Source organism: Cucurbita moschata, unplaced genomic scaffold (assembly GCF_002738365.1).
Source record: "Cucurbita moschata cultivar Rifu unplaced genomic scaffold, Cmos_1.0 Cmo_Scf00025, whole genome shotgun sequence".
In the NCBI taxonomy this organism is placed as follows: Eukaryota; Viridiplantae; Streptophyta; class Magnoliopsida; order Cucurbitales; family Cucurbitaceae; genus Cucurbita; species Cucurbita moschata.
Window position 1 is genome coordinate 2,851,061 of NW_019268541.1, and position 14,947 is coordinate 2,866,007.

A 14,947-nucleotide genomic window follows, 5' to 3' on the forward strand; every position below is an offset into this window, starting at 1 on the left:
TTTTTTTTTTTTTTTTTCTTTTTGGTTCTGTTGAAAATGAAATGCATTTCGTTTGATATCTGTATGGATGTTCGTTACTCATTTGTACATGTTGGTCTATTGTGTGAATTGATAGTTTCGATATTTTATAGCATATTTGTGTTTTTAAATTTACTCTTGGGTAATGCTGTTTTTGTTCTCGCTTCAGCTGAAGGAAACTCGATAGTTCATTGTAGAACAATCTTGAATATTCTTTCATTTTATCAGACTAATCATTGCCTCTGATGCTCCACCATGTAGCTTGCTCTCTTTTTGAGTATATGGTTTGGAGTATCGTCGTTTGGTGTTTGGGTAGTAACTGGAAGTTGGTTTAAGTATTTGGTTAAAGATTGTAATGTCTTCTTCTGAGATCTGGTTAAGGTCTTGGATGTTAGTTCACGAGATTACTGTTTATGGGATTTCAATTTCACATCTTTTTCTAGGAGATGTAATTTTTTTTTCAATCACTGCAATTTCTCGTAGATTTGGACTTTAGGTTATAATGCAAGCTTTGTACATTTTTTTATACAGTAGAATGTATAACTAAGTATTCTATTCTGTAGTGTAATTGGTTCAAATTGGTATGTTATCTCGAACGTAGTGGACTTTACTGTTTTTATATCAGTAAATAAAACAATGAAAACTTTGGTGCTATATATTGTTGTTCCTTTCTCCAGCCTGGTGTGGTTATTAATTTTAAATGAAAGTATATGGTTTAATATTTTTTGGATATATTTTGTTTGAGAACTTAATCTTTGGAATGTGATTTTCTGTCTTCTTCGTCCTGCGCTGGCCCTTTTCACAGTCGTAAATAGTAGTGCACTGTCTTAGTGATGGAAGATGGTATAAACAATATTAGATATTTTAAGCTGGGAGATCATAATACACTGAAATTTTAACTAAGGAAAGTTAATTAATGTTCTCCGACAGAAATGGACTCCTTATCTACTGGTTTAGGAAGCAAATCGAGGCCTTGCACAAAGTTTTTCAGGTGCTAATCTTAACTTATCTAAAATGAATCAATACAATGCAGTGTTAATATTTTTTAATTTCCAGAAAGATTTACTTAATTTGCAAGCAAAATTATTGTGATTTGGACTAATGAATTGGTTAGTTAAAGTTGTTTCAGGTTATGCATTGATGTAATCATAACAACAATCACTGAACTGAAATAGTTGAATCACAAGAGTTCAGTGGGTATAACATTTTGCTGGAATTTGTCTAATTTGAAAGCAATACATTTGATGCCAAACTTGTTATCCCTAAAGTGGATAAAATAATTCTTACTTGTACCTTTTCAAGTAAGCAGTGTGATGCAGAATTGATTGGCATCTTAAGTTATGGTAACTGGTTTTGATCAAAAGAATAAAAAAGTTTTGGTAATGGTTATTCTATTTGTTTCAATGCTATCACAGTGCGGTATATCCATTTTTAGGTGCAAATCGGATCTTTCTGTGTCTTCTACATTTTTTTCGTTGGCGTATCAGTTCTTCTTATGCCTTTTACCAATTGATGTTTTGTGAATATCGTGAAGCCTCAACTTCTTTTATTTATATGTATGTCTGTACTTGTTCTTCTCATTTTCTATCTAACTTAGTTCTTATGGATGTATTTTGTTGAATGATGTTCAGCTCTGTTAAGATTTCAGTTTATTTCCGTGTTCTTGTTTTGGACCTTACAATTTTATGATACTGCAGTAAACTTGTCTCTGTTGCTAAATAGAAGAGGTTTCCTGAAAATCAGATATCTTCATTCGTTTTTGAATTAAGTTACTGAAATATCGAGTAGAACTTGTGGACTCGGAAAATACTTTTGCTGCTCAATTCTACCCTTAGCTAAAATATGATTATTTGGTTGTTTATGGTCAAGGATTTTCATTTGTTTTTTCTTGGCTTTGATAAGTCTTGTTTGGCTTTGTACGGTAGTCTGGATTGTGATGTTGTAGTGAACTTTACACCTTTTCTGAAATAAAACAAATGCAGCACTTCTGGTTGCCCTTTTGGTGAGGGGTGTCATTTTGCGCATTATGTTCCTGGTGGATTCAAAGCAATTTCTCAGATGATCACTCCTGCTCTCCCCCCTGGGAATAGGAATCCAGTACCCCAATCCTTTCAAGATGGTGTTTCTCCTCCAGCCGTCAAGACACGTTTGTGCAATAAATTCAACTCAGCCGAAGGCTGCAGGTTCGGTGACAAATGTCATTTTGCTCATGGTGAGTGGGAACTTGGAAGGCCAAATCCGCCACAAGATCACGGTGGAATGGGACAAATGCAACAACCTAGAATGGGTGGTGGATGGAATGTTCCTCCTCCACCACCTAACCATGGACCTGCTGCTAGCTTTGGGGCCTCTGCAACTGCGAAGATTAGTGTCGATGCATCACTTGCAGGCCCCATTATTGGGAAAAATGGTGTCAACTCAAAGAATATCTGTCGAATGACAGGGGCAAGGCTTTCTATAAAAGAACACGAGTCAGACCCTAGCCTGAAGAACATTGAGCTTGAGGGTACTTTTGATCAGATCAATCTAGCTAGTTCAATGGTGCGCGAGTTGATTGCGAATGTTGGCGCTGCCTCAGCCAATAATGCCATGAAGCAGCATCATTCAGCCACGCAGCAATCTTCTGGCTCCGCAAACAACTTTAAGACGAAGCTTTGTGCCAATTTTGCGAAAGGTACTTGTACGTTTAGAGAAAGATGCCATTTTGCCCATGGTGAAAGTGAATTGCGCAAACCAGGTATGTGAATGACCACTTAGCCAACAGTCTTTGTAGCAGCAGCGGATCTCTTCTTCAAAAAATGTTCTTTTGTTCTGCTTTTCTCTGTTTGAATTATTTGTTAATTTTGTAATACGATATCCGATTACTTTGTAAGACAAGCATTTTTCAACCAAGAAATCGGGAGGAGATTTTGAAGGCTCTGATCTGAACTTTTATGGAATCAGCTCGTGCTGTTCTTTGCAACTTCCTTTCTCTACACTCGTTTACAATTGGAATATTGTGTGCATCTTTGTTTTAGTTGTTATTTTGATTGTTTTTGTTCCTTCCAATGTCATCTGAGTGAAGTTTTTTAGCAAATTTATGTACAATGCTTGACATCGCCTTGAATGCAAACAGTTTCTACAACAATGTGCAATACAATGGAGTTGCCCTTTAACCTTCTGTAATTATTTGAAAGTTGCATATTCAGTTTGAGTGGAGGATGAATATTCTACCAACGATGTTTGTTCTTGTTTTAATTGATATTGTCTCGAGCTTCAAACACTCGGTAAACAGAGTTCCCTCATTCCTTTCTTTCCGTAGGGTTTCACTATTCTTGAACGAGGTAAAGGGTGGATGCTATCCGTCTCTTCTCTTTTCTTTCCTCTTCCTGATTTCACTGTAAAAGATCAATACTCCTTTTTTATTAATGATGGTCTGAGAAGTTTTGGTGAATGCTCATCTTCGGGTGCTCTGAATATGAAAGTGGCATCTTTATGTGAAATAAAAGACTTTTTTATCGACTTGTTAAGTTGTATTAGATTCAGTCTTAAACTTTCAATTTCATCCAATTAAAACTCTAAATTTGAATAAATGCTAGCGTTAATTAATTTTACTTTTGGTTCAATTTTCACTTAGAACTCTAAATTTTAATAATTGCTAGAATCTGAACCTCATTTTCCTTATTAAAATAATTATAAATAAAGATTTCTTTTGGATTTTCGATTCATAACTATTTCAAAATTTAGAACGGAGGTAAATATAAAGGACAAAGCACAACTATATTGATATATTGAGTAAACCTTTCTTTACGATTTATCTATTCAAATATCTTAAAAGTCGATAATACCGTCACTTATAACCAAATCTATAATAGTTGGACGGAGCTTAAAATGGAACGCCCTACTTAAATATACATTCTATCATTACACACACTAAATCATTCCCAAACGAAAACAATTTCAAATTGTTCCACACAGAAAGAAAACAAAACCTGTTTGTACAGATTTGAAGAGAGATACTATTAATTTCCTAGTAATACTCTCTCACAAGGGACTTCAGACTATCCCTTTTTCCCTTCTCATATTCAAACCTTAGAAGATGTGCAGTGTTTCATAGAAGTGGTATCTATAATGATGGTCAAAAAGAAAGGTTAATACTCAGAACTCTTCTCTATCTTCTTTTCCTCCATTCAAATATCTCCTCTTCTAGTAACAATACCATAAAGTTGCTTAGCAGTCTGTGAGATTTCACCAATGCTTCTAAGAGGATCTTCAATCTCTTTGCGCATAGCTATCACGAGTAGCCTGCATTCTGCATCACACAAGGCCATTATTATAGGTTGGCAATTTGCCTAATTGTATTTGCTGCACCATGAATAAAAGAGTTCAGATACACAATAGTAAACTCATGGTTCTCTCTCTCTCTCTCTCTCTCTCTCTCTCTCTCTCCCCCCAGCCAGCTTCAATCCCCAATTCTCTGATCAACTAGTTCTTTAACTTCCCAGAACTATTTTGATGTCCCTCAAACTTGTGGATTGAGCGTATCAGCAGAACCATTGAAGATTGAGATAATGAGTTGATCGATGGGATGACTTGTTGGAATTTTAGTAAATTGATCATGACCATCCTCGTTTGAGTGTATCTAAAGCACCTAAGGTACACAACTACATGAAACTCTAATCCATATGTAGTTTGTTTATATGTCCATATGCTTTTCCACGACTAGTTGGTTTACACGAGTGCCCAGGCATTCAGTAATATCTACGAGGATTAAAAGGTTGTTACTAAAAGGACCAAACTATACAAAATGTCCCAAAGAATTCCAGGGATCTGTATTACAGTTATCAAACTACAAGAATACAGAATTTATAAACAGAATTCTACCTTGTGAACACAATGTCATGTGTACAGAGCATATCTTGAATAACTAGAATGGCAACAACAAAAAGAGAAAGAATGAATGAATGACAAACCTGCAATTTTGCTGAGATTGAGCAGACAAGTTGAAGCAAGAATCTTGTGTTCAACTATCATACTGTTTTGTAAGTTATCTTTAAGCAGACAGATGAGATTTGTTAAGGCTGAGGGATGAAACTTAGGGGCAGAAAGAAGAGGAAGGGAAGAACACAACCATGTCAAAGTGGAAAGTCCCACGCCCACTAAATCAAGGCTTCCAGCAGTCAGACATTTGGAAATGACCACAAAAAATGATTGCTTCACACTTTTCATCAAGGATAAACTCAAGTTCCTCCGCCATTCTTCAATTTCCTGCTTTTCATCATCCTACAGTTTGCAACCAAACACCAGTTAAAAAAATAAGGCCAAATGCTTAATTCTTGGATATAGCGTTTCATAAATTAGAAAGAATAAGGGGGAAAATCAATTTATAACGATTCATAAATTACAAAGAAAAATTTAGGAAGATTTCAATCCGCCCGTTCCATGTTCAAAGAATCGTTTCAGACAATTGAAGGACCATGCACAGATTGAAATATGAGCATTTTAATCGGTCGTTAAAAATTTTGAACGAAACTGGCTACAATGGCAAAATTTCATAAAACTGACGCTACAATGCTGAAATTTAAGGAAAAACACCACCTTCCGCAAGTGCAGTTTATCATCTTCTTTCTTCTTTTTTGACGAAAAACAGAGCATTAAATCAGTATAGAGAAATAAACTGCAAATGACCAACGGAGTTATACAGAAGATTTCAAATAGGCCAGTAAACAAAAGAATAATTGAAAGAGATTTTAGATTTTAAACACCAAGAAGGGGCAATAACATCCTATATCTTATGCATTTTAGGAATTTTAAAGGGTCTGTTTCCAGTATGACATAAATCGGAGGTTTGAGAATAATCATATACTATAGTAGAAAAAGTTATGGGAGAATTACACTTTTGATCCGATGGGAGATTCATGGTTCCAACCCTTTTTTATAATTCTTGGGATGAAGAAAGGGAGAGAGAAAGAGGAAGAAGAGGAAGACAGATGAGAAAGAAACAAATGAATATATATTAAAAGTATTTTTTTTTATAAAAAAAAGAGTAATATGAGGGAAAAGGGAGAAAGGGGAGAGAGAAAAAATTATATGCATTTAAAGTATATTTTTATCAGTAACCAAAAACAAAAATAATGGAACCAAAATACTATCAAACTCAAATTCAATGACAAATGCGTAATTTTCACCAGACTTTGATAGAATTGCTATTAAGATCTGAGCAAAGAGGCCAATATGTCGATCAAGAGGCAAAGGGAAACATAAATACTCCCCCCCAGCTTCCCGTTATATTGTTCCTTACTTGGATCTTTAATTATGTTCATGAATAATCTTGTCTTTTTCTTTTTCTTTTTCTTTTCGGAAGAGAAGATATTAGTAGTTAAACTTACCAATGAAATATTGCTGTCCGTTTCTGGATGCTCTTCTTTATAGTCAGGGTTGATGAATCCTGCTTTGTTTAGCTTTGAACTCCCAAACTTCTCAGGCAAAGAAAAGTGCCCCCCCAAAGTTAAAATTGCTCTGCAACAGCTTTCCCGGATCTTCTCATTAGTTAAGCTGTCATCAAGGGCTTTGATAATCGCATCAACAGCTTCTTCCATATACATGTTGTGCTGCAGAGATTCTACCTATGATACCATTATATCTAATCGATCATGCCTTATGATTTCATTGTATGGGTGAATCTATGCATATACATAATTTAATGCACACGAGGGTGGGGGAAGGGGTTTAGATAAAACACTGAAATGGACAGGAATATCACCAACTTGCTGGAGCTAATAAGTCTTTTCAAATGTCATGAAGCATATTTAAGAAAAATTATAACAGAAGTTAAGCAAGTTAAATGCAAGATATACTTCCAGACAAACTTCAACGAAAAGCATCGGTAAGTGCCGTTTAATCGAAATTCAAGGAACTTACCACTAGATTAAAGTGCATCAGAAGTACAGCAACAAGTGGTCTTTGCTCAGGTGCAGAACTACGGAGGTATACAAGGACAGCATGCAATGTGTCCTCTGAATCTTCATTCAGCAAGCTACTTAAAAATAAAGTAACATCTTTTCTCCTGCAGCAATGAAAAGGATAACATTAATCGCAAGACCTTCCAAAATAAAGTAACATCTTCATGAAGCTCTTCTGACTAATTTACCATTCCCCTTAACATCAAGAACACAGCACCTAACTAAACTAAACGATCCTCACACCAACTTATGTTTATTCTTCCTCACTTGTCCTTCTCTTCTTACGAATAGGTGCATATAGCCTGGGTTATCAATACCACATCCCAAAGAAGCCACCATGTCCTCAAGGGGGGAGGTAGGAAACTAACTCTGAGAATCTAAAGAAAGTTCCCTGTAGAAGCTTCAACCATATATTATCCTGGAACTGTGCCTGCAAGCTGCTTATCACGGTCAGTTACACTTTGGTTATCAAGGGGACAGGTCCCGTGATATTAGTAAATACACTTTGGGATGAATTTTCAGGTCTTCCTCTAGCTTTACTAACTCAACCTTACTAAATTTTTTCGTACACCAGGCAGTTACACTTTCTCCTCTTATAGATTCTGCCATTCCCCTTCACATCATGATTTCACCGCCTAGTCAGACTCCCCTTCTGTCAAAGATACTTTTAAGTGCTTCGTCCTCAATTTCCCTTCCCTTAGTTTTATAATAACTTCATATAATTGGGGGCTTATCATTATATAAGTGGGAATGAATAAAGTTCGATAGGTTAGTCGTTGGAAGAATCAAGGTAAAGATTTACTAATTTCTAGTCAACATCCCCAGTGAATGTATTAAGATGTAAACAAATAACTATAAAGCATAGCCAGCTTCAATTACAAAAGGTCAGTATCAAAATACCTCTCGAGGCAAATTAATTTGGTCAGAAGCTGCATGACACTTTCTAATGACTTAACGTGCTTGCTATGAAGTAGATTGACAAGAGAACTTTTACTAATTTCGTTAGCTATCTGATATCTGCATTGTCCATCTGCTTCAATACAGCGAGATAAGAGTGCCAAACTAGATGTCTTCTCTTCCAGATTTCCCGATTCAAACAGTTGAATAAGAAACCCCAAGTATCCATGACCAATAAGATATTTGGCATTCTCCGTTGCTTCCACGTTGCCACAAGCAGTTAAAAACTGCTCTAACATAAAAATAGTCATTTCACTCTTGTCTTTAGTCATAGATTTTCCAGAGCTATTCAATCTCTGAGAAAGAAAGGCCAGGAGATTTGCACGACGATAAGAATTCCAATTCTTAGTGACACGTTTCAAAACAAAATTTGTAAGAGGCACGGCTAGAGTTTCCAATTTCTTTCCTGTTACAGGACAAGTTCTGTGTCCTTGATCGAGCCATGCCTTGATAGCCGTCTTCTCAAAACTTTGACCAGTCTCCAGGGTCACAGGATCTTCATATAACTGCCCAGTTAGAGGGCAGATGAAGTCTTTAGGAATGCTCAAGAAAAAGGATCTTTCATCAGAGGACTCATAACTGTCAGACGGCTCTGTAACAGGAAAAAAACAAAGTACATTACTGTAGCATGCATAAAACAAGGGTAGGGTATAAACATACCTCAAGCTTCTTCACTTACCTCGTACAGAGGGCTTAACCTTGATAGGCTGCAGAACGTGAATAATATATGTGAAAAATACAAATAAAAATCCAATATAAACGTACACTTTGAAGCAAAAAAGATTATGGGGAGTCTCAACATATTTACAAGAGAAGAGAATGATGCATCGCTGAAATTTGAAGGATCGAATGTTTTTGAAAATGTTCAGAAGCATCGGAGTGTCTTACTTCAAAGCAGGGTTGTGCAAGCTTTTGCCGACTATAGTTGCTTTCTTTTGTATATGGCTGGGCATGCATCACTTCAAAGTCGATGTCATTCTTTTTCAATGCCGTAGAACTGCAGAATTCATCACTATTATCCATTTCTGATAGAATATTGATATTATACATCTTCCATTCCTGGGCTTTACAGTTTTCCTGCAGAAAAACGTTGAGCATTTAATTATGGTCTAGCCGAGAATCACTAGCATAGGATATAAAAACCTTCTTGTTCCTAGAAAGTGAACAAAGTCCCATTACAAGAGAAAGAAATTAAGAGAGAGATTTGTGCTTAGTTTTGAGGTTATAATTAACCATGATCCTTAAAGACATTGCCGTCAGAATAACTTGGCACCACCAACTAAGAGTACTGCATATGAACTTCTATGTCAACGCATGTATACCTAAGAAATTTATTCTATGTAAGAACAAGCCTAATGATTGCACCTTCCATGGCGCACAGTTGAGTAGCTAAGATCTATAGAATTATCCTCTTGAAGACTTGACCTACCCTGGTGTATGTGCACTAGACAAGTGATCATTGCAGAAAGCATTCTTGATAATACTAAAACCCTAAACCACCCATAATCTTTCTGAAAGCTCTTCAAGGTATCAACACAATTACTAAAGTTGAGAAGGAACATTTTTAACAATATAAGACATTGATATGAAAGAAAAACAAATTTGAGGAAACACTTACAAAAAGTGCTGTGTTCTCTGCCGTACTTCCCAAAGAATCCTCATCCGTAGCTTGATCCAAGTCTTTAACCGTGTCAGAGTAGTATATCTGTGTATGTTTTGAAAAACTGGAACTGTTAGAGCTTCTGACACAGTTGTCGAGATTCTCTGACTCCCATTCACTTTCAGTGTCCGGAGCTCCTGGAGCTCTTGAGGAGGCAAACATAGCATCATATAGTTTTTTACTGACCATCAGATTAGATGAGACAAAATCATTAGGAAGAGTCGTTGCAGTAGAATTATTAAGAGGACTTCCCTGATCAACTCCCTCAAAAGATACAGATGGGACCACAATGGAAGGTGCAGGAGCTTCAATTCCAGTCAGCCAGTCCTTGTAGTAAACTGCAAATTCGCAAGTACCAGAATCCAGGGTTTCGTTATACACTTTAAAAAGAAGTTTATGGTTGCTTGACTGGTTTGAAGTATCAACGAGTGAATCAACTTCGCAGTCATACCAAGATTTTATATGTGAAAGATGTGGAAGAAACAGATAATCCCATAGTTCTGGAAACAATATGATTCGTGCTTGATAAGGTATACCGAAAAATACTTGTAAAATATGCTTGGCTGAACTATTTTCTTTCTTTTGTTTCTTGAATATTAGACCGAGATAGAGATGGGCCAGAGCGGATAATTTTGAATTAGATATTTCAGATGTAAAGCCATCCTTTAGAGCGTTCGTATTCAGACCTGCTATCATACTTAGCTGCCATAATGCTCTCTTTAAATCCTTTTCAGTTGACAGTCCTTCAGCAGCTTTTTCTACTACGTCAATTGCTTGTTCAAGGCTGATAACAACTTTGGAACTCTTACGTCCTTCAACTCCAATAAAATTCAGTAAACTGAAACTATTGTGCCGAAGCGTCGAGCGGAAATCCTCGTCTTTGAAAAAGTATTTAAGATATCCATTAATGATAGAAATCACGGCTTGGATAGCAGCTACATCTAAAGCAGGAATTCTAACTGAATCTACAAAACTGTCCCGTGCTTGGCTGTGATTATCTTCAAAGCTTTTCCGGTTGCTTGCACTGCCGTTGAATTTATGGTAATAAGGTCTCTCTAAAAACTTTGCAGAATTAATATGTTGAAAATTTGTACGCCCAAATCCATTTATCTTCAAACTGTTTCTTTGCCTTATCTCTGCATTTATGTCCTTCCCTGACCAACTCTCTTCATATTGCTTCTTTTCTTTAGCTTCACCTTTTACTCCATGTCGGATATGCTTTTCATTAGAATATAGGTCCTTGAAGTTCTCATTTTCTTCTTCAGAAATAATATTATCTCCTCTTTGTGGTTTATCCTTGGCTAAATTTATAAGCCATGGCATCTGTTCTATTACTTCGCCAAGTCTGTTTCCATCAAGTATCTCCACATATTCGTTACTCAACTTTTTATCCATCTTGTCTCTGTTTGTAAAATTATCACCACTAAAGCTATGACGGTGTAGAGAAGGCCTCATAAGGGATCTAACTTGACCACCCAAATCAGAAACCGAGTTTCTTGATTTTTGGCAATGATCGTTCGACGTGTTTGTGGCGTGTGATTTGAAGGGTCCTTTAGACTTCCTTAACGGTCTTCTTGCTCTAAAACCTTCTTCAGCAAGAAGGTCCTTCAGTGATGAAGCCATTGAGTCTTGAGTGATATCCTCTGCACTAAATCATGTGGCAAGTTAAAAGAGGTCCTGGGAAACTCTCTTAAATGCTCGGTCTATATTTTTTTATGGAATCTCATGCAAGCTAATTCACTTTTAGCATTTATTGAAATTTCTTTAGGCATTGAATTATGATTCTCACATACACCCTTTGAAATATTGAAAATGTTTTCGTAGAGTATATGTGAGTTACAAATAATTCCTCTCTCTATGAAAAGAAAGGACAGGCAGAAAATAGAAACTTAACAGAGGTGAAGGAAATCATTCATTTACAAAAGTTGATTGTGGAAATATCTCAAGCTCCTGGTACCTCAACTAAGGAAATATCTCAAGCGATAATTTTCATATACTTACCAAATTTAGAACATCCTTTAAAACAACACAACTCACCCTCGAAATTAGTTAATCCTCTGTTGAAGGAAAACATTAAATTACTGTTTTAAAAAATAAACAGAGCAGAGGCAGAGCATGCACACATATATCCATAAATTTCCATGTCCCAAGTTAACCACTGCTTCTTGAATTTTCACAAGAACATGATTGACCCAGAAAATGTCCTCTTCTCCAATATGCCACAACAAATCCTAAGACTCAATAAAAAAAAAAACGACACAACGAGACAAGACATGAAAACTTACCCCAGAAGGATGAAGTGTCAGCTGTTAATGAGAACCGATAACTGATCAAGCGAGAGAGAGAAAAATCAGAGCAGTCACAAAGTCAAAAATCCAGATCAAGTAACGGAAATCACATCGCCACCGTCTAAACAAAAACTGTACAAAGGAATGACTCACCGTCTGCGTGTCTTAGAAAGGGAATTTCATCGAACACCTAGAGGGCATCAAAACCCCAATACGGAAATGACCCCTTTCCAACACGATCCGCCTGTAAGCTCTTGAAACTCCAAATGGGGGTCCAAATGTGGGGGAATCTCTGGGAAATGACGAGGATAGAATAATGGCCATTGTAGAGCATAAAAAGCCGCCATATAAACGACAGCAAGGTCCAAAGAGAAGAGAGAGAGAGAAGAAGAGGGATCAACACTGGGCAACAAGAGAAAAAACGGAGTGGGAAGAGCGACAAAAGAAAGCAGACGAACGACAAAGATGTCTCAACGAAGAAGCTGAGAGGACCTCGTCAATGGAAGCACCTGAGCTGGGGGCTCTGCCTGTTGGGCTTCACTCTTCAACCGTTTCAACTGCCGCCCGCCCCGTCCTTATTCGTGGAATATTTTATATTTCTTTTTTGTTTTTACTAAATAAATAAATAAATTTATTCACAATTTAAAAATGTTTATTCAAAGTAGATAATTACTAAAGTCTCTCCTAAAATAAAATAGATATATTTAATTCTAAGACCCGACATCATATGATGTATTTAGTTTTACTAAGCTAGGGTCGAGTTGGGTCGGGTTTGTTAGTCTGATAACTCGAGAAATTCGAATAGAATTAAAAACTCAATTCTCGATTTTCGAGTCAGATCCAGTTGTCAGACAGTTTTTTTTTTCCTATTAATTATTTTTAAAAAATACTACTTATAACTCAAATATTCTTAATCTTCGTAATATTCTTAAAAATAGTGCCAATGTTGTAACCCTATGTTCAAGTTGGTCGGGTAAGTCAACCCACGAACCGACCCAAATTTTTTTAGTTTTCTGAAAACTCAACCCAACCCAAATCCAAAAATAAATAAAAAATCTAACCCAACTCAATTTTTATGGTTTGGGTTAGATGATCCAAATTAATAGACTTCTCGAATCATATGAACACTCCTACCATAGACGTGAAAGTTGGAGTCTAAGATGTTTTTATCCGTAAATAATATAGTTTTTACTTCCATGAATCCTAAACTGTCTCAATACTTTTCCACTTTTTTTTATTCATCTTTTATGTGTTTCTTCGTGGTAATCTCGTGTGTTATGAGAGAACCCGAGAGTTCTTTTAATGAAGTTTTATGAGATTTTTTTGCCTCTTGAATCACTGTCAACTTTTAGGTAGAGACCTAAGAAATAATTTGCAAGAATTTGAAAGAGCATTTAGCGTCCGATGTGTAAGAAATAATTTGATGATCAATAGAATATAGTAACGTGTAAATTGCAATATTCCTTGCTTTCGAGCCTAAGGCTACGAGTGTATGTAGATCAAAAAAATGCCTCGAGGAACATATCGGGAAAAAAAAAAAAAAAAAGAAGAAAAAAGAAGCGATAAGTCCCTTCTTATGCTTGAGGCTTCGTCGTTTAGTGGTAACAATAGTGTTAACACAAAATCAACGAGTGGCCCAATTGCATATGTAGTAGCTCTAGATCATAGTCTAACCGCGTAATCTAGATCGTAGTAGCTCAATATCAATATTCTAATAGACTTACGCCCGTGTGATTAGTTTTAACGTGATAAAATATACAAAAATCTCAATATTCATCGACTACGTTATTGTTATAATTTCAAATCTTAAAATGTCCCATCAAATCGTTTTAAAAAATAACGTCCCATCGTTTAATGTTTAATTTAATTCTCGGAAAAAAATTTATGGTATAAATAAAAATGGAATCATTTGAACAAATTGATGATTAAAGAATACCTTTAAAGACGTAGGACATAAGGATTTCAACCCGTTGATTAAAGACTATAATTCACTTTGCCTAACTTGAAACAAAGTGCAAATTCAATTTGGCTGCTTTTTGTACGTGTTTTAGGTTTGGAAGATTACGACCCATTTCACCGACCTGTTCTCTTTACACCTCAGTCATTATACTATTTAATTATAATTTAAATATTTGTTTGTCATATTTAAGCTAGTTTTTAATATAAGAGTTAAAAGGTTATATCGTAACCTCCCTAAGTTGTCATATTCCACTATTAATCAGCTATTTTAATATAGAGGTTAGGAGTATTTTTCATTTACTAGCCAATTTAATTTGAGAGTTACATGTCACTCAGGTTGTAAAAGCTATCTAAAGCTTTTTTTTTTGTTTAACCAGAGAGACATCACATTTTGGAATTAAAAAGAATAGAATTCCTATTATTTTTATTTTTATTTTTATTTTTTCGTTTGGTTGAGAGCGAATATTTTCTTTGCAAATTATTGTATTTAGAACTTGCATGCTACAGTCATTCAAGTGGTATTGATCAAACATATTGTGGAGTGATTCGAATCACGAGTTTTTTTTTTACTCTTGATCATGATCATAAAGGTAATCCGTTCCATACTTTCCCTTGAATTAATTCCATATCACGTACACATAAAAATTTAAAAGTATTATTAACACCATAACACTCATATAAATATATCAACGAAAACAAAATTTTATGTTTTCTAAAAGTTTATGGTATTTTAAAAAAGTTTGGTATTAATAAAACTTTTAAATTTCGATACTTTTCTAAAATGATATTTTTAAATTTAAGAATAATTTTTAATATATTTTTTTTATGGTTTGAGAGTCTACACAATATTGACCATTTTGAGCCTAACCTCTCGTAGTTTTGTTTTGGGCTTCCCAAGAGGCCTCACACCATGACGAGAGTATTATTTGATTATAAACCTATGAACATTCCTTAAATTAGTCGATACTCGACTTTTAAAAATTAATATTTGAAACAAATGTATTTTTTTTATTAATTTAATCTAATTTTCTTAATAGGTAAGTTTAGAAAATGTTTTATTTATTTATTTATATTATTTGATTAAAAAACTAGTTGTAAATTATTTAATGTATTAAAAATAATTT

General features: G+C 35.3%; 2 protein-coding genes across 3 annotated transcripts in view; one reads left to right on the top strand and one right to left on the bottom strand.

Moving 5' to 3' along the window:
• LOC111461825 (zinc finger CCCH domain-containing protein 14-like) overlaps positions 1-3,031 on the top strand; it is a 3,438-nt gene extending 407 nt beyond the window's left edge. The window contains exons 2-3 of the mRNA XM_023105511.1: positions 949-1,009; positions 2,001-3,031. Coding sequence (XP_022961279.1) covers positions 949-1,009; positions 2,001-2,763 — 824 coding nt within the window. The 3' untranslated portion in view covers positions 2,764-3,031. The remainder of the gene's footprint in view (positions 1-948; positions 1,010-2,000) is intronic.
• Positions 3,032-3,852: 821 nt separating this feature from the next.
• On the bottom strand, positions 3,853-12,424 carry LOC111461323 (putative E3 ubiquitin-protein ligase LIN-1). 2 transcript variants are annotated; one of them, XM_023104820.1, is made up of 10 exons: positions 12,018-12,424; positions 11,862-11,902; positions 9,535-11,219; positions 8,805-8,993; positions 8,596-8,623; positions 7,860-8,508; positions 6,919-7,063; positions 6,387-6,623; positions 4,971-5,280; positions 3,853-4,309 (listed from the first exon to the last, which is right to left on the bottom strand). In XM_023104820.1, the coding sequence occupies exons 3-10, from the start codon at positions 11,197-11,199 to the stop codon at positions 4,188-4,190; spliced, it is 3,345 nt and encodes a 1,114-aa protein (XP_022960588.1). In that variant the 5' UTR covers positions 11,200-11,219; positions 11,862-11,902; positions 12,018-12,424; the 3' UTR covers positions 3,853-4,187. The 2 variants fall into 2 exon arrangements, with proteins under 2 accessions (XP_022960588.1, XP_022960587.1); XM_023104819.1 differs by having other exon boundaries at positions 9,535-11,224.
• Between the last annotated feature and the right edge of the window lie 2,523 nt (positions 12,425-14,947).

Coding starts and splice junctions, on each gene's coding strand:
- LOC111461323 (XM_023104820.1), bottom strand. CDS start 11,199: ATGGCTTCATCACTGAAGGACCTTCTTGCTGAAGAAGGTTTTAGAGCA. Junction 8,509..8,595: donor GGTTAAGCCCTCTGTACGAG/GTAAGTGAAGAA, acceptor TTCCTGTTACAG/AGCCGTCTGACAGTTATGAG. Junction 7,064..7,859: donor AAATTAATTTGCCTCGAGAG/GTATTTTGATAC, acceptor TCATTGCTGCAG/GAGAAAAGATGTTACTTTAT.